This window comes from Heliconius melpomene, chromosome 21 (genome assembly GCF_056956725.1).
Source record: "Heliconius melpomene rosina isolate 202511_hmr_F chromosome 21, ASM5695672v1, whole genome shotgun sequence".
NCBI classification, from domain to species: domain Eukaryota; kingdom Metazoa; phylum Arthropoda; class Insecta; order Lepidoptera; family Nymphalidae; genus Heliconius; species Heliconius melpomene.
The window spans coordinates 4704580-4722778 of record NC_140409.1 but is presented as its reverse complement, the minus strand read 5'-3'; the positions used below and the strand labels follow the sequence as shown (position 1 = coordinate 4722778).

The window sequence follows — 18199 nt, the reverse complement described above, 5'->3', positions numbered from 1 at the left end:
TGGGTATATTTGGTTTTAATTAAAACTGATATATAGTTGCTTGAGATCTATTTATTTCATGAAGAAATATTACATAATTTTACAGCAAATTATAATAATTCATAAACTTTCTATAAAGTTTCTAAAAAATATTATCAGTAAAGTCAATTTAAAACTTAATTATAAAACATGCACTAGTCAATCTGTTGCAATAACAAATAATTATATAAAGTCCCTGATGTCGTAATAAACGCAGTCTTAAAAAAAAATTAAAGTGCACTAAAAACTTATCACTTGGTCTTACACCAAATTTTATTAGTATTTATATACATATAAATTAAAATATATCATTTATATTGTTTCCTTGAAGGAGGCCTTGACGTCAAATTATTATCTGATAATATATCAGATCCATAATGGGAACTTAAAAAATAAATTTCCACATTCCAGCAGTAAATTCTTGCACATTGCAGATATCATTTTGAATTACGAAAGCCTAGAATCATCTGTGTCTGGAACGTCAGTCGCAGGAAAGTCTTTAGAAAGTGTCGATGACAATCGAGAAAATGAAGAAATGTTATAATCCAATTTTGTAGCTCCGCTTGAGTCGTATTACCAATCGATGTTATGTAAGTGTTAAGAGATTTATGATTGGGCGTAATAGTTCGCAACAAAGATAGCTCAGTTTAGGTTGCTGTTCTTAAATGGACTAGTTCGCTCCTTTAGTTCGTCAGCTCCTAGCTGCTTCGTAAGTTGCCCGGTGACTGAGGAACTAAAAACAAATGATCTGCCTTTCATTGTTGGCAGAAATGGAAGTTTAAACTTGAATATAGCTCTTGCTGCATATTGCCACAAGAATAAGAAATATATATTTAACTCAACTTTCTCAAAATAGGATAAACTTATAAATGAATATTCATAAAATACATTTTTTAATGTTCTGTTAAAGTAATGATTAATATACAATAAACACTTGTTTCACACTTTTATTAAGTTTTAAAAATAATCAACTATGACTCTACTTTTGTTATATATTTATATAAAGAAATTTAACAATATTACATATTACTATGCAACTACATAGTTTATTACTACTATTATATAGACTGGATCTTTACACGTTCAGCTGCTCCATTAGTTCGTAAGGAACTATGGAGCGGCCAATCAGCGTGTGCACCTGAACGTGGCCAATCAGCAAACTAGTTCGCATAGTTCATCTGTGGGAGCGCTCTTTCGAACTAGTTCGTTCGCGAACTACACAAGACTGAAGAGATTGTTAGTATGACGAACTTATAGAGATGCCAGCACGGGGACGTGCTAGCGTTACATGAACACAGGCAATATCAACTTAAAATTCAAGCGGGCAAGTCAAAATTCGACACGTGTATTTGTGGTACGTGTGTGGGCTCTATTTTTGGGGATGTTTTGTAATCACAAAGACCAAGCTCCTTCAACTTCCACTCCCATCCCATTGTCTGTACCGCGTGCAGTGTTTCCGCTTCAGTGTGCTGACGTCGTAGCATACCTTCCTAAAATAATAAACATCAACATTTATTTATATTTCCTTGTCATATATTCTAATATGATATTTATCAATAATGTACACAAAAAACCTTTAGTACATAAAGGAATAATAGTAAAAGGATAACATTTTAATTTTAAATGGTTGTGAGTTGGATTCCACCTCAAGGGAATGAGTATGTTAAAATTATTTTTATTTCCCTGCTCCAATAAAGAAGAAATTGGATATATGACGCAATTTTTCGAAAATCAAATCAGTGCGTGAGGAACATCATATCTTACCACTATATAACAACTCCTATGCAGCCAAAGATGTTTTTATGGGTTAACTATAAAAGACGGAACATACCTTGATCTTCTCCCACTTATCATCGACCTCCTGCAGCCATGAGTTGATCTGCCGCCCGTTGCAACGGGAGCGCTGCGCGTTGCGCTTCTCCTCCTGGTCCGGTGCCAGCACGTTGTACACCTCCTTGTCGCGCAGTATCGTGCACACCGAAAAAGGAAGAGCCTGGACAATAATGTTCATTATAATAAGCAATTATACTGTTTATATGCTATCAGACTGTAAACACGACGGTTGTGGGTTTGATACCCGTAAGAGGGAATTAATTATTTCAGTTCTTCGCTGAGTTTCACCACTCGACACGCAATATCTCCTAGATTTATGGACGGACACACTAGCTATAGGAGGTAACAGGAGGGAGGTATAATCATTTTCAGTTGAAACTTTACATCACTTAAGTTTGATTACAGTTTATTATATTGATGCAGCTATCGATTATTTTATAGTAGAATAGAATTAGAGTAACAAAATAAAAAAGGTTGCTTGGATTGTTATTACAGACTTTTATAATGGCAATTTTCTTAAGAAAGTTCAATTTGAAGGATTTTTAATATGTATATTTATTCCACATGATCAAATGTTATCATTTTCTTTAGTTTTTAATGTATATCTATTTATGATGGTTATTTTTAGCTGTGAGTATGGACCGAAAAATCAAAAAACTTATTCTTTATTTTTTGATTGTCTGTATTATCAATTAATATAAACTATAGTTATAAGAGCCCTTATGTGCAATTTCTGGCCTGTAACTCATCATTTGAGGTGGCGCGAAACAGACTTGAAATATTCATAAATTGCGATTTTACATCATAAGTTGGCAGCTCAACAGCTATATGATTTACCAAAACGATATAATTCAACAAAATATTTAGATATCATTATTTAACACATACTTGATTGGCCACAGCGCGCTCAGCGCGACCGTGCACTCTCAATATCTCTTGCTCGACGGCCAGAACAAGCTTCTCTTTCTCTACTAGATGTTGTATACGTAACCTTGTTCTGTAATTGAAAAAAAAAACACTACTAAAGATAATCGGGAAATTGGAAAAAGTTGAGGCCGTTGTGGCGATCGGCATAGCATCGAGCTGAAAACGCGACGGTTGTGGGTTCGATCCCTATGAATTATTTTGATTTCCTTTGTTCTAGTTACAAGAAAAAGCGTGGCGTTCAGTTCTCCAAAATTTTATGGAGTTGGAATAACTTAACACCAATTTTAAAAAAATAAAGAAAATTCGAATATATTATGTACTTAAGAGAAATGAATATATTACAAACCTTTCTTTTTCTTGCGATAAAAATTCATTGACCATTTGGGAAGGCAAATTTATCGGTATCTCGACTTGGGGCTCGGGATTCACATTATTTTGCAGTGTGTAAGTGCATCGGTTCATCAGGTATTTGTTAAAATCTTTTGGAGGTTTTGGTTTTACAGGAAACAGGCCCTTCTGACGTCGCTCGATCTAAGTTTAGCAAAAAAAATACCAATTTACAATAAACATATGTGAATATATATGAAATTATTGAATTATGTAGCTGTAAGTTTAGTTACCTAGTCAATAATTTTTTTAGCACACGAAAGTAATCAAATAATTCTTATTATTTCATTGAAATGAACATTACCTGTTTGCGAATATGTATGTACATCTGGTAAGGGTTGGAATGGGTGATGTTGTGGGTTAGAGTGGTGCTGTCAGGCACCTGGTCACTCTTGGACTCCCGCGAGTGGCTGTCCTTGGACGCTTTGATCTTGCGCTTCCTCGGGTGCAACTCTACGGACGGGCCCGGACCTGTACCATACATATAAAATAAAAAAATAATATAAGATTTCTTATCACAACTAGGAACAATCCATAAATTACGTCATACTTCAAGGAGGGTGGAATGGATCGACAAATGTGACATTGTGTTTATATTTGTAAACCTCCGCGAAGGTCTCGCAAATATAAACACAGACGGGTCAAAAAGTAACGAAATCCATATGCAATAAGTTATGGATGGCCCCTTATATATTCTTACCATTATATTATTACCATTTTCCAAATTTTTACGTGAGCATGTAGAAAACATACTTTGTAAGTACACAATACATTAATATTTCAATTATAAAAATAGACAAGAGTAATATATCACCTGACTCAGATCTTCCACCAGAACCAGACGTGGACGTAGCATGATCGCCATCTTGACCCTGCAAATAAAAATGACAGTAAATGTGATGAATATTACAAATCACAAACACTGTTTGTACAGGCAGACATTTCAAGAATACCTAAAGTCTCTACAGCGATATGGCAACTACTGTACTGTATGGTACTAGATACTTACAGAGGCTTGTGGACTTTTGATGGAGTTCAAAGCCTGACCGTGTCCCGACCTGGTCTCCGAACCTGTCGGGGAACTCCTCCCCTTATCTTTATCCCCGTCATTCGTTCTGTGGGAGCGAAGTACTCTTTGTCCTGCCTACAAGACAATTATTTAATGTTTACCTACTGACGTCTTACTACTTTACGCCTTTCGCGAAATAGTCGTATATCATGAATAATTACGTTTTTTCTAATATACATACTGTATTCTTAATTAAAAATCTTGAAATGGTAGCTGTGTGGTTTTAAAAACAAGTTAGTAAAATGTGTAATCAGCAATATGTGTATTATTGTGTATGTAAATGTTAAATAAATTTTAATTGTAACAGTTAAAACAACCATTTGTTGATTGTGGTAACAGATTTATTTGTTTTTATTTTATATGTTAAGTCATCCAGCAGTTTTGCAATATTTAACACACATAAGAAATACTTTAATATAAAAATTACATTGATAAAACTATTTGATAGTTGACATAACATGCTAATTACAAAAAAAAACAGAAATCATACATAAAATAAAGCAACTATAAACTATTGAATGATTATTGTATATAATATTTTTAACTGCACTATTAGGTATAATTTTTCAAGTACCATATAGATATAAGATCTAATATAAGTTACCTTGCCCTCTCCGGATCGTTTGTCTTCAATATTGCCATCCGAGCTATCAGATGTTTGTCCAGCGTCAGTGCTGGTGCAAGGTATGACGTAGGGCAGTGTAGACGCGCCTCCTCGCCCCTTCCCGCCTCCCCTCGAGCCTGTTCCCGCTGTGCTTATGTTAGTTAAATCATATCTAATGATACTTTTATTAACTCTTAGACATATATCGAAATCAAAATATTTATAAAAAAAGTATTAAAATTTTCGACACTAATTCGCGCCTCTAGGAAAGTCCCTCTAAGTTTAATTTTATATATAAAAAATCAGCTTCACGGTATCCCGCACACAGCAGGATAAGACACTCCGTTCCCCACTTTCGCCTAAGTTGAATGGCGGAACTCAACGCCGCGGTTTGCCTTGACACCAGAGCGAAGAAATGGAAATATAAATTTAAATAAATATTTCATTTCCTCAAAAATCCATAACCAGTCGCGTTTAGTCACACTATGTGCCCCTGTGCTATAACTGGCCTCTTCTTCGTATTAGGTAATTTATAATTAACATTTGTACTTTTATCAAAGATTTTGACACAATTAGTGCAAATTTTAAATAGAACATAATAAAGAGCACTGTACCTTCTTCTTGTTCATTTCTGCTTCCCGAACCACCTGCACCACCAGGAATGACAATTTTAAGTGGAGGGACTTTCGGCGCTGACGATTCTTGGCTTTTCTGGTCATCATCACCGTCATTATCCTTCCCTTGGGTAGGCTTTGGGCTTGCTACAGGACTTTTTCGATCTTGTTTACCAGATTGTGACCCTGATGAGTTTTTACCGGCTCCAGACTTTCCCTGTTGTAAAAATTGTTATAAAATATATCTTATTAATTGTTATATATTTCAACTTTTTTCAGTTTTACACTTTATACTGGAAACAACTGGGTAAGCAGAGAGACTAATATCAAGACAGTACACTATCCACTCGAATTTGGGACATGATGAGAAGCAAAACTCAAATGTCACTTAGTTTTGCCAGTGCAATTATTTCCCTCAAATTCACAATGACCACATTCACTGTTTATCTCTGTTCCAATGTGCAATGGTGATCTCATACTTATACTTTGACCTAACTACGTAAAAACATCTTAGTCCACCTAAATATAATAAAATATAGCCAGAGAATAAATGTACTATAATTGTACCTGATGTGTATTTTGAGCATTAGCCTTGGCTCCACCGCCGCCTTTTCCCTGCGCTTGTCCACCTTTCCCTGATGATCCACCTCCCTTGCCTCCTGATTGAGAACCTTTCCCCAATGGTGTTGCACCAGTCTTACTTGCAGGTCCCGGAGGTTTGCTACCAGTTAGTATTCTGTTAGGATATTTTCAAAACCAACTCATAAATATACTGACTAAATAATGGATTTCATCACCTTTAAAACAAAAATAAAATATAATAAAAAATAATACCAAATATAACTAGTGATAATTACCGGCCAGTGCTTCCTCTTGCTACAGGGGCAGGTTTTGCCATGGGTTCCTTTTCCTCAGTATCTTTTCTCTTTTTTCGTTTTGATGTATCATCCTCTGTGGCTTCTGCCTCCTGGTTATCCTCTACATATGATCTTTTTGAACTAGTGCCCACCTCATCTTGTGTTGATGATACCACCCCACTACTAAGTTGAGTTCCCTCTATAAATATAAGAAACACACAAAATAACTAAGTTGTAGTTAATTACATCTATAATACTTCACATATTCTTAAATTGTACATCTTAATAATGTTTAAATTACTACAACACCAAAGAGAAACATAACAATATAACACCAGTGTCAATGTGATGAAATTGGAAAAGAAATACAAATTATTTGGTTATTAATTTTATTTTTACCATCTCTATTCTCAACATTATTGCCTTTTTCTTGCGAGGCCTCCTTGCCCTCGAAATTTTCGCCCTGCGCTAGGCTCTCCATGTTGCTTCGTTTGCTAGAATCGCTATTTGCACTTGCATTGCCTTTTTTACTGCTGTCATCCCTTGTTCGACCTGTTTGAGCAGCTCTCGCGTTATCTGTTTGTCAAAATTACTATTTTAATAATTAATATCATATAAATTAGAGATATTACAGAGCACCCTTATTATAACTTATACTTTTGGACATCTAAAATAAAAAAACTATTTATAGCTGTACCTCACTCTCATATACACATTTTTGAATAACTTTTAGGATATTGGGGGTGTTTGAATAAGACATGTTAAGAAAGATTTTTGTTTTGCTGTGGCAAGCTGACACACTAACACTTAGTATACAGTATAGATAAGTACAAAGAGCTTCTTTAATTAGAAAAAGATGAATAATAAGTATGTAGCAAGCTGTCAATAACAGATTCTGTAAAGATCTCATCGCATCTCTGATAAATCTAATATTCAAACAAGACAATCCAAAACTTATAAATAATTCAAAACAATTTTGTATCTGTAACCTAAACTAATATATTCAGATATGAAATGTTTCATTCGTCATCCGTTTCATCTGGTATAAATGTACAACAGGTTTCACAAAATTTGTACAACAATTTTTTTCTTTAACAACTACTTTTGTCCTAATGCTTAATGTGAACATTGTGTTTCAATTAAAAATTCATGATCTATTTAAAGTAAAGAGTGCATAATATTCTTAAAATAATTCTGGTGATATTTTTTTGTTGTTTATTCCAGATAGGTTGTTTAATCATATTTGATAACCTAACTCATTGGGTATTAGTGATATTTCTAACATTATTATAACATTAATAAAATATTATAATCAAAGTCTACTTTGAAATATCAAATTTAATTTACATATGCACAGCACAAGTAATATGCAATAATCAATACATTTTGAAATCTTATTAAGCAATCAAAACCAAGGTTAAATCTATAATAGTATTAAACTTTCCAAGAACATACTTCCTGTACATCCTTTAACACCAAAACATGTCAATGTAAAATTAGAAATAAATGACACGCATTAATTAATTAGTATTACATGAAGAGTACGTAATTACTTAACACACAGGCCACAAGACACTATGGAAAAAGATAAATATTGAGGTTGTCATTAATAGATAAACGTTTTGTTTTTCACATTAAAATTTTAGGCATTGAAACAACATCTCTTATTTTAACCACAAACTTTTCACAAAAGGATTATCTTATGATTGATTGGCGATTTATGTGCGGCGTGCTATATTCAAGAACATAAAAAATCGACTCCCCTTTATTATGCGAGAGTGCTCTCCTTTGCATGTCACGACGCCCGGCCCGTTTAGTTTTTATTTTGCTGGCGGGTAGAGAACTTTTTTAACAAAACACCTTTAGTTTATAAAGGAAAATTTAACATCACGACGTTGACGTTATGGTGCGGCCATAACGACAGCTTAAGCAACACGCCCCTGGAAACGTTCCATTACACGTACAATAATAATATTTTTATAGTAAAGTATAAATAAAAGTTTCAAGATATTTTATTTACCTATATGTTCTTAAACATCTCAGATTTATGGTGAATAATTATGTAATTATATTTTTTAATAATTAATTTTCCACTGGCAACATTATCATATAGCTAAAATCGATAATTTTAAGTAGTTATATCTTACCTCTCGTTTATTTAAATAAAAATTACGTATTTTTTAAATAAAAAAATATTTACATATGATTATAGTCATTCTTGTACATATTTTTATGAATGAATATGTATTTTTTTGCTTCTACTTATATGTTTTAAAAAACTATATCCCGTCAAATTTACGTATTTTTTAAATAAAAATAAATTGTAACGTATTTATTGACTATAAATTATATATTCTTGTATATTTTAATCAATAATTATAATTGATTCGTTTCTACTAACTTATAACGCTAAAGAAATATTCAACTTTAGGTTGATAATGCCACGGCGACACAATATTTAAAAAAAACTAACAAAAGTAACCGTCATGATGGCCTCCCTACGACGGTTTTTGTATTTAGAGTTCTTAGTTATTTTAGGGGAAGTAAAGTTATTAATGTGTTTACGCTACATTTAATATAATTTAGGCGCAATACGAGTTCTGAGGGTATTTGATTTCCAAGTTTTACTTCAGGAGTAAACTATACATTTTGTCAATATTTTTAACCACGCATTGTAACTATTTCAATACCTACTTAATCAATCGGTTATTTAAAATTAAATCAGCTTCACGCTGTATCCCGCACACAGCAAGGTAGACAGAGGGTACCTCGTATTAAGAAACTTCATTCCCCGCTTTCCGCCGAATTTTAGAGGCATTGCGTGTTGAGTGGGCTTTGCCTCCACACCAGAGCGAAGAAATGAAAATATAAATATTTCCTTTACTCGATTGGGGATCGAACCTACAACCAGCCGTTTCTAGTATACTTGGTGCCTCTGCGCCATGACTGGCTGCAATTTGATTGATGAATTGATAAATTTATTAACAATATTAGTTATTTCGTAAGCTATATTTTTACACTAAATTATTTCTGATATCGGAGACAGATTTATTTTTGTTTTTACCAAAGTTAAAAAAGATAACAGCTATGCATGAGAATTACCGTTGGTACTTTATAATGTATTGGCTACATTGTGTTCTTTTTTTATATACAGGTTGGAAGCGTCTGCGCTCCTTTTACAGGAGCAGCATATAAAACGTCTTGGAATATAATGTCGAAGAAAAAAACTAACTCGTTTGATTAAATTTAGGAGTAGTTAAACATAAGTACCGTGAAGTGATTTATTATTTAAATGGCGTGGCGGCAAGAGGACAGAGTCGTGTTGGAGGGAAGAGAGATCGTATCATAGTACTACGATGAGCAGCAGTCTCGTTGTAGATATGAAGCAACACCCACCCCTCCATTACGAAACTGTCGGTTTGCTCAGTTCTTACAAAATCATCCTTTTGTTACAAAAGTTAACAAATAGTGAACAATATATAAATCTGTTATTTATTGTACAATGTATCTATGACCCCTAGACATACTGCCATACGCCCATTCAGCGCTGACACCATTAAATGTAATATTAAATGTATTATATTTCAGTAAATAATACAATATTCTGCTAGTATCAATTATTCACTATGGAATATGTTGTAGCTAGTGAAATGAGAAAGGTTTAGCAATGACATAACTATCTGAGTGTGGTAAACTGTCAACGTGATAGTTGGAGGTTCGATTCCTACTCGGAGGAATAAAAAATCAGAAGAAAAAGTGCGCCATAATGATTTTTTGAACTAAAGGAAACAGATTTTCACTAGGTGCCCTCTGCCTATCCTATTATAAGCGGGATACGGCGTAAAGGTAAAAAAAGAATACATAACATTGCAGTATACGCATGCAGTATATGCAAACTTAAAGGCTACAAAAATAATGAATATCTTACCTTTCAAAGTTTGTAGGTAATCAAAAATGTGTGAAGCTGCATAATCAGACGGTGATTTTCCTTTCGAATTTTTTACAAATGGATCAGCGCCGTGTTCAATGAGAAATTTGACCATCTTTAAGTTTCCTGAAGAAGTGGCATCATGTAGTGGAGTATCGTCATATAAGCCTTTCGCATTAACGTTAGCACCAGCATTGACGAGGATCACGACAACGTCTAGCCACCCATAACTACACGCTTCATGCAGTGCCGTCCACCCTGTTATATACAAAAATATATCACAATAATATAACAAAGCGATAACACATCAAAAAGGCAACAAATTAATAATATAAATAAAAACTATAATAACACAATATAAAAAATAGGCAAAATAATGAAGTGAATGCAACATAAAAAAATTACAAAACTATTATTATCACCTATAATTTTTAATAGTAATGATTTTTAATTAAGATTAAGATTTTTTGAGTACTTTTTGCTAATACAACAACAGAGTCAGAGCTCAAGTTTTTAAATTATATTCACAATTTGCAATTTTTGATATGCAATTTATTATTAACATTTCCTGTTAATGCTCATCTTCCTTCCTGTCAACCTTCAGACAAATGTTTTTAACTTTTGACCCAATAAATATAAATAAAAAAAAAAACTATTATTTTTGAAATAGAAACTTATTTTATTTCATAGTGTATATGAATAAGAAATACACATCACAAATCATTTGTGGTGGCAATTACATATTCAATGATTATTACAACAATCAAAAAAAATAAAAAGGAACAAAATCTAATACAGATAACAAAGCTTTTATGTTATTGTAATTTAAAAAGACTATATGGAATAAACATTACTTACCATATATTATATTTTTTATTACTATACTTATAATAAACATTTATTTTCCAAAATACAGCACTAAAGGTTATTTGGCATCACTTTATAAATACACTATTTTTAATTTGTTTAATTTTTTAACTTCAACTTTCATTCTGTATACAATATATAGCAGGGTAGAAAAAGGAAATCTAATATTAAAACACTGTGTTTCAATTGGGGGAGAATTTGAACGCCAAGATTTGTTTTGTTTGAATGGAAAATAATCCCTTACTCCGAGCAGGAATTGAACCCACAACTGTAGCGTTTAGTCGGACATCATGCTGATGGACTTAAAAAGGAATAAAAAAAAGGAATCACAACTATAATAAAATATATATATTATTGAATTATTAGATCTCAAGAAGACTTTAATTTTAATGAATATTTATCATTGAAATAAACTATTCTTGAAAAGTAACCACATAAAAACACAATATTACATTATTAATAGAAATTAAGATACATTTAATGAAAATTATATCACAAATAAAAAACACAAATTTCATAAAGTATAAAGTGGCCATGTGAGTTTAACATGCTATTTATTATAATTATAACAATGTAAGTGTTACAACAATTTTAATATCACTGGTTCAAAATGTCTAATTTTGTGGTTCCTTATTACTTTAAAACTTTAGAAAAATAAAAATATTGTTATTCACTGTCATTTATTTGTAAAAATGTTATATATGATTGGCAATATATTGTATAATTAATACACTGTACCTGTAGTAATTTGGCAAATGTTTTGTAGGGCAATGTGGGATTATTGAATTTGTTAGGCTGGAGAGCACCGTGTAATTTGACAAATTATACTATAAATTGTAGATCAAGCTACACCACTTTACTTGCTAAGCTGCCGCGGGATTCATTTAATTTAAGCATAATAATAATTTATTTCTTTATCTGTCAGTGTTTTATGTTTTTACTTTTGGGTTGGTGAATATATTATTAGATATAATATATGACACACAATTAATGTATAATTAATAAATGTACGCTTATTAGGTAACTATTACATGTACACAGTCAAATTCAAACTGAATAGGTGTGGAGCACAATATAAGTTACAATTTGTCAAATCATGCAATATATTAGTGAAAATTTGCAATAAAATTTATTAACACTGAAAAATGTGTTTACAGGGGGGCACCAGATTTTACAGGGTCTGGGTTACCAAGTTGGCAAGTGCACTGTTGTTAAATTGCCATGCTTACTGTTAAAATACACTGGATCTCTAATACTGTATTGAAATAAAGTTTTAAAAAAAATATAATTATGTAAACATGGTATATTAATAGGAAAAACATATTTTAAATATATTTTATTTATATGGAAAGTAAAATATTGAAAGTAGTCTACTTTATGTATGTACAGAATACATTGAAAGCAATTTTGTAATTTTTCTGTTACATGTATAATTTATCCGTAATGTTTCAAAGGTTGTCTGGTGGAGATTGCTTAAAGCAATAAGACTGCCTTTGCATACGTGTTTTTCTTTAGAATTTTATTTGTGTTGATCTTTCTATATATTTCTTTTATGTGTGCAATAAAGTATATTCTATTCTATTCTATTCTATGTATCTAAACTGGTGACAGTTCCAAAAACTACCTAATAAATGTATTATGGTAAAAAGAAAGTTTATATATTTATATATTAAATTTGTTTTATTTTATAATATATAGACTCGCTATGAGTCTCATTGGAATAGTAGTTGTGTAATTTTTTTATGACAATAGTATGTTAAGATAAAAACATTGTTGTTATGAATGACAATTACAATATCAAAAATAAAAATATTTAGAAAGAATCTATATAAAGTCAATTGATAATTTCGAAGACATTCCCATACACCAAATAATTAATAAACACAGAATTTTCAAAATCAAATGTTTAAAATTGTGTATTTTAAATACAGCCCAGAGGTATTAAATTATGTCTATGTTAATATTTACGAAGTTATAGAATATATTGTGTTATAGGGTCAAATAACATGTTTGTAAACAAATAAAACATACCACCAAAGTCTGGGACGTCAGGATCTTGCCCTTGGTCAAGAAGTCTTTTTACTTGGTCATGGTCTCCTCTAATAGCAGCTATGTGCAAAGGTGTTTCACCGCGTTCATTTCGCTGCTGTCTGTTGCGTTTGCGTTCTTCAGCTGGTGTCGGAGCGACTGAATCCAAAAAAGGCGGGAAGTTATATTTTACCCATTTATTTGATATAAGTAATGTATTTATCAATTCTCCTCACCTGGGGGGGCATCCTGAGATGAAATTTGCATCACAAGAGCCAATTGCTGCCGCTCCGACATAGGTGCTATGACTTGATTCCGTGGCGCGCCGTCAGGCCCGCGCCCCGAGCCTCGCGACCTCGATGTAGACGGCATGTCTCGAGTATAACCACGCGTCTACACATGTAATAATTCCATAATAAAACACTATATTCGTTTTGAAAGTCTAAACTAACTAAACGCGCCAAGAGCCAAAATCACGACGTGAAGTTACTTTTATATAGTTACCCACCTTTTTTCCTTTTCCAAGCAGAATTTTGGTGTATTAACATAAACTTTTAAGCTTAATAATTCTAATTTTGAAGAAAAAAAAAGTGAAAACAAAACTAAACATCTTTAGTTTCACAAATAATGTTTCTTTTAGACATCACGACGGACAACCACAAATACGACATTTAAACTTTAAACCAAACAGTGTTGCCAACCTCAGGAGTAAAACAGCATATGGAACTTAATTAAAGACAGTAAAATATAAGAAGTTCAATAAAAATAATATAAGTACTATTATATTTTTAAAGAAAGTCTAGTTAAAATGTAAATATCTAACATTTTATTATATTTCTGAAAATTCCTTGTAGATTAGAAATGTCAAATTGATAATTTCAATTTGATATCTGTACCAGGTATGTAATTTTTGGTTTCTAAAATTCTGAGACATTGTCAAATGTCAATATTATTCAATATCAGGTCTTTGATTTTTCAGACATTTTTCATTAATCATATATTTAATGTAATAAAGTAAAATGTGGCGTCCTTCGTTTACAATCTTTCGCAAAATTATAGTGCCTTCAATGAAAGAAAATGTAAAAATATCGAAACTTTTATATTCTACTAAGAGCCGACTACCTCGATCGACAGCAAAGTTAACTCTCATAAGTGCGAGTGTCGGTATTTTAGTTGGAGCTGGATATGGAGGTTACACGCACTATAAAATAAATTCTAAAAAATCTCTAGCACCCACAGAAGTGGAAGATCACGCATTTTTGAAAGAACCTCCAAAATATCATGCTCAGCATAAGGTATTAATAAAAAAATATATTGCGGTTCTATAGATATTACCAAAGATTACTTTTGTAATATTTTATACTGTATTATGTAATAAGTACTTAAGTTTATATATTATTCATATGTATAGTTCAGGATCTTGCCATCTATTTTTGATTTATAATCTCTTATTTCTTATTTGTATTGTCATTGTGGACAGTAACAAATATTTGTATTAATATATGAATAAATGTTATATGTATGTATGAGGACAGTTGTGGTGCAGGGGCACAAAGTGTGACTGTAAACCCGACTGGTTGTGGGTTCGATCCCCTCATGAGGAGATGAAATATTTATTTAAATTTATTTTTTCGCTTTGGTGTCCAGGCAAAGCGCAAGGTTGAGTTCTGCTACTCAACACGCAATGTCTCCAGAATTTAGCAAAAAGTGAGGAATGGAGTAAACATTAGGTCCCCTCTGCCTTCCCTGCTATGTGTGGGATACAGCGACAAGCTGATTTTTTTTAAAAAATGTTATTTGTCTTATTCTTAAATGTAGCTTCACTGTGTTTCAGATTATTAATGAATCTGATAAAAGCAATTTACAATTAGTTCTTTTCCAATATCAAACTTGCCCATTTTGTTGTAAAGTAAGAGCATATTTGGATGCTCGTGGCATAAGCTATGAGATAGTTGAAGTAGATGCTGTCCTTCGTCAAGCTATTAAATGGTCAGGATACAAAAAAGTGCCAATTTTACTTGCAAAAGTTGATGGAGGTTACCAGGTAAATATTCAATATTTCTATATTCATATTCAATTTTGTAGGCACAAGTGGCTGAAGGGGAATGAAAAGGGTAATGCCCTTATAAAAATATTTCAATATTACACAATCCTAATTCATTATTAATGAATTCCAGCAACTAGTAGACAGCACGGCTATAACTTCAATTTTGGAAACATATTTGAATGATACTTCAGTCCAATTAAATGATATTGTAAAATTTTATCCATTATATCAATACACAACTGATGCTGGCAAGAGTGCTACTGATGTAACAAATAAGTACTTTATCATGAGCAACAGTGCAGTGCCAGATGAAAAACAACGCATTGTTGAATCGTAAGTTTTAATTTAGAATTTTATATAAAAAGTTGAGTTACAGTTAATGTAAATAATGGTATGATTAAAGATAATACTGTCAACATTTTTAAATTATGCATCAAGTTTAAGGGTTCTTTCTAAACCCAAAAAGGAAAAATGGAACTGTTTTAGGACTATAGTACAAACTCGATTAACCTGCCTAATCGTCATCGTAAGTCATTCGGATAATCGAAAATCCGGTTGTGCATATGTTGTACAAAATTGTTACATATTTATTAAAATCAACAAGTACATATCAACGAAATTAAACATTTTCCAACATACAATTTGTAGACATTTTTACGTAAATATAAGTTTTCTTAAGTTTCATGGTAATAGGTGGTATAAAATTATTATCGCGGTTGATAGTCCGGATAATCACGAATCCGTATAACTGAGGGCCGCATAATCGAATTCCTACCTTTGTTGTCTATCATGGCCTTTTTTTAAGGTTTGCACGGTGGTATCAAGCTGAAATTGATATCAAATATACAGATTTACAATCTCTTGGGGCATAGAAAAATGTAAACTTTTAAGTCAAATATTTGATCAATTATGAGTATTGAGCCAAATAGTTGGTGAAATTTATGGTTATATCTAAGAAAAAAAACTTAAAATTTATATTTTGTTGTTTACTTAGTACAAAATTGGTGTATATGTCACTGCAAGCTTGAGTTTTCCTTTCTGGACAGGCAATCATAAAATTGCTATGGTACACTCAGTGGGCAAATCCAATTCAAATTTGACTTTTTTTGCTTTTAGGGAAGAACGTGAATGGCGTCAGTGGGCCGATAAAATCTTAGTTCATACACTATCCCCAAATGTATACAGGTCCCCGGGTGAATCACTTGAGACTTTCAAATGGTTTGAACAAGCCGGTGGCTGGAAACAGTCTTTTCCTGCCTGGGAATGTGCTGTAATGGTTTACGTTGGCGCCGCTGCTATGTGGCTTATCGCAAAGAGATTAAAAACTAGGTAATTATTGCAAGATATTATATTTTGAAATCGTATTTGAATAATGTAAAAATATTTTGTAATTCTATTTAATATACAATAAACACAAGCAACATAAACAGTGTAAGCATTATTAGACACTTATCTGGAATACAATACAGATAAAGTAGATAAGGGAAAGTTATAGTTTTCCTTAATGGTGTCTTAACCATTATTTAAAAATATAAATATAATGAGGCTGTACATCTTAAAATTTAATAGTTAGAATAACACTTATTTGGTATCAATCGTTATAACACTTTAACATCTTTAAACTTTGCAATCCAATAAACAAAAGATTACAATATTCGGACAACTCCTTGTTACAAATTTACATGTGGCATACATCAGAGAGTATGAAAACATCAGTTGGTTAAGGAACATAGAAAATAGAGTTTTCATGAACATGGAAAATAGAGTTTTCCAAAAAAACTAAACTACTAACGAAAATGGTAAAACTTCGGACCATGTTTCTATGAACGAAATTCGGACAATGTCCGAAGTATGGTATCCTATCATAGAAAAATAACTAAATTACCATATAAAAATTGTCTATCGATCTACTTATGCCTGTATAGTGCCAAATGCTTTGTAAAATAAATAATTTACTAAATTTATGATTTTTTCCACATATTCCAGACATAATATTAAAGATGACGTGCGACAATCTCTTTATGACGCCGCAAACGAATGGATGACTGTTGTTACTCAGAAAGGAACACCATTCTTAGGAGGCAAAAAGCCAAACCTCGCTGATATATCCGTATATGGTATTCTTAGTAGCATTGAGGGGTGTAAAGCGTTTCAAGATTTACGAGATCATACCGACATAGGCAAATGGTTTGATAATATGAAACAAACAATACTAGAAAATCGTGGGAGAGTTATGATGGCTTCAAAGTAAAATATTTCTTTTGCTTATGCGATTGTCAGATTTTTTTTTAATTTCTTAAGAAGAATGTAATTTCAGTTAGTTCTTTTCGTCATAATTTATATTTGCTCCATTATAATGTAGATTTAGTTGCACATAGTATAGCTATATCCAAAAATATTTCAACAGTCAATAATATGGGTATATAAATATATCTTTATTTATTTGTAAATTAGCAATGCGATGGTGATATAAATTTTTTTAATTGTTAGCTAGATTATATTTACCGTATGCTATGGCGACTTTGCTATAATCACAGTGACCAAAAAGTAATTTTAGTACAAAATTTTCATTTGTTAATTAAAGTATTATACAGAATTAAACAACGCATACATGTAAAGCATAACATAACCCTTGTAATACAATGTTAGTTCTGATATATATAATTCTTCACAATAGCAGTATTCACAAGGCAGTCATCCTTAATCTATATTTCTATTATTTGCGGGATATGATGAAAGTATATATAATATAAATAAATATAGTATAATATTAGCATTCGCATAATAAATATTATATAAAAGGTTCAAAAAAGGCCTTTATTTTTTGACTCCTAATTTTACCATAAATATGAGTTTTTTTATTGGCTGTTGAAAATTTTGGTTCTCTTTAACCTGCCCAGTATATTATTATGTATAGATTCATTATCATAATAATGTAGTATTATAGGAATATTTAATAAAACAATTGTTAAACATATTTTTTTTTATTATCAGCATATTTAACATAATACAAATGTAAA

At 31.8% G+C, this 18199-nt stretch overlaps 2 protein-coding genes across 11 annotated transcripts; one reads left to right on the top strand and one right to left on the bottom strand.

Annotated features, from left to right (window-relative positions):
• Nucleotides 1–33: 33 nt before the first annotated feature.
• LOC146526943 (uncharacterized) lies at nt 34–13812 on the bottom strand. Of its 10 annotated transcripts, none has more exons than XM_085206615.1 (16): nt 13641–13812; nt 13369–13525; nt 13136–13291; nt 10238–10495; nt 6709–6885; nt 6310–6508; nt 6020–6188; nt 5453–5669; nt 4839–4984; nt 4175–4309; nt 3980–4037; nt 3470–3636; nt 3125–3309; nt 2740–2848; nt 1850–2011; nt 34–1508 (listed from the first exon to the last, which is right to left on the bottom strand). In XM_085206615.1, the coding sequence occupies exons 2-16, from the start codon at nt 13502–13504 to the stop codon at nt 1335–1337; spliced, it is 2448 nt and encodes an 815-aa protein (XP_085062741.1). In that variant the 5' UTR covers nt 13505–13525; nt 13641–13812; the 3' UTR covers nt 34–1334. The 10 variants fall into 10 exon arrangements, with proteins under 10 accessions (XP_085062741.1, XP_085062744.1, XP_085062742.1 ...); XM_085206618.1 differs by having other exon boundaries at nt 3470–3618; XM_085206616.1 differs by having other exon boundaries at nt 4839–4975.
• Nucleotides 13813–14039: 227 nt separating this feature from the next.
• Nucleotides 14040–18154, top strand: Su(P) (prostaglandin E synthase Su(P)). The gene is made up of 5 exons (XM_085205783.1): nt 14040–14427; nt 14967–15176; nt 15310–15512; nt 16296–16508; nt 17166–18154. The coding sequence occupies exons 1-5, from the start codon at nt 14152–14154 to the stop codon at nt 17428–17430; spliced, it is 1167 nt and encodes a 388-aa protein (XP_085061909.1). The 5' UTR covers nt 14040–14151; the 3' UTR covers nt 17431–18154.
• The last annotated feature ends 45 nt before the right edge of the window (nt 18155–18199 follow it).

What these genes read in the sequence shown, in the direction of transcription:
- LOC146526943 (XM_085206615.1), bottom strand. Translation starts at nt 13,504, where the DNA reads ATGCCGTCTACATCGAGGTCGCGAGGCTCGGGGCGCGGGCCTGACGGC. An exon ending in GCAAGAGGAAGCACTGGCCG is followed by an intron (nt 6,189 to 6,309) that starts GTAATTATCACT and finishes ATATCCTAACAG; the next exon opens with AATACTAACTGGTAGCAAAC. An exon ending in ATGCTCAAAATACACATCAG is followed by an intron (nt 5,670 to 6,019) that starts GTACAATTATAG and finishes TTTTTACAACAG; the next exon opens with GGAAAGTCTGGAGCCGGTAA.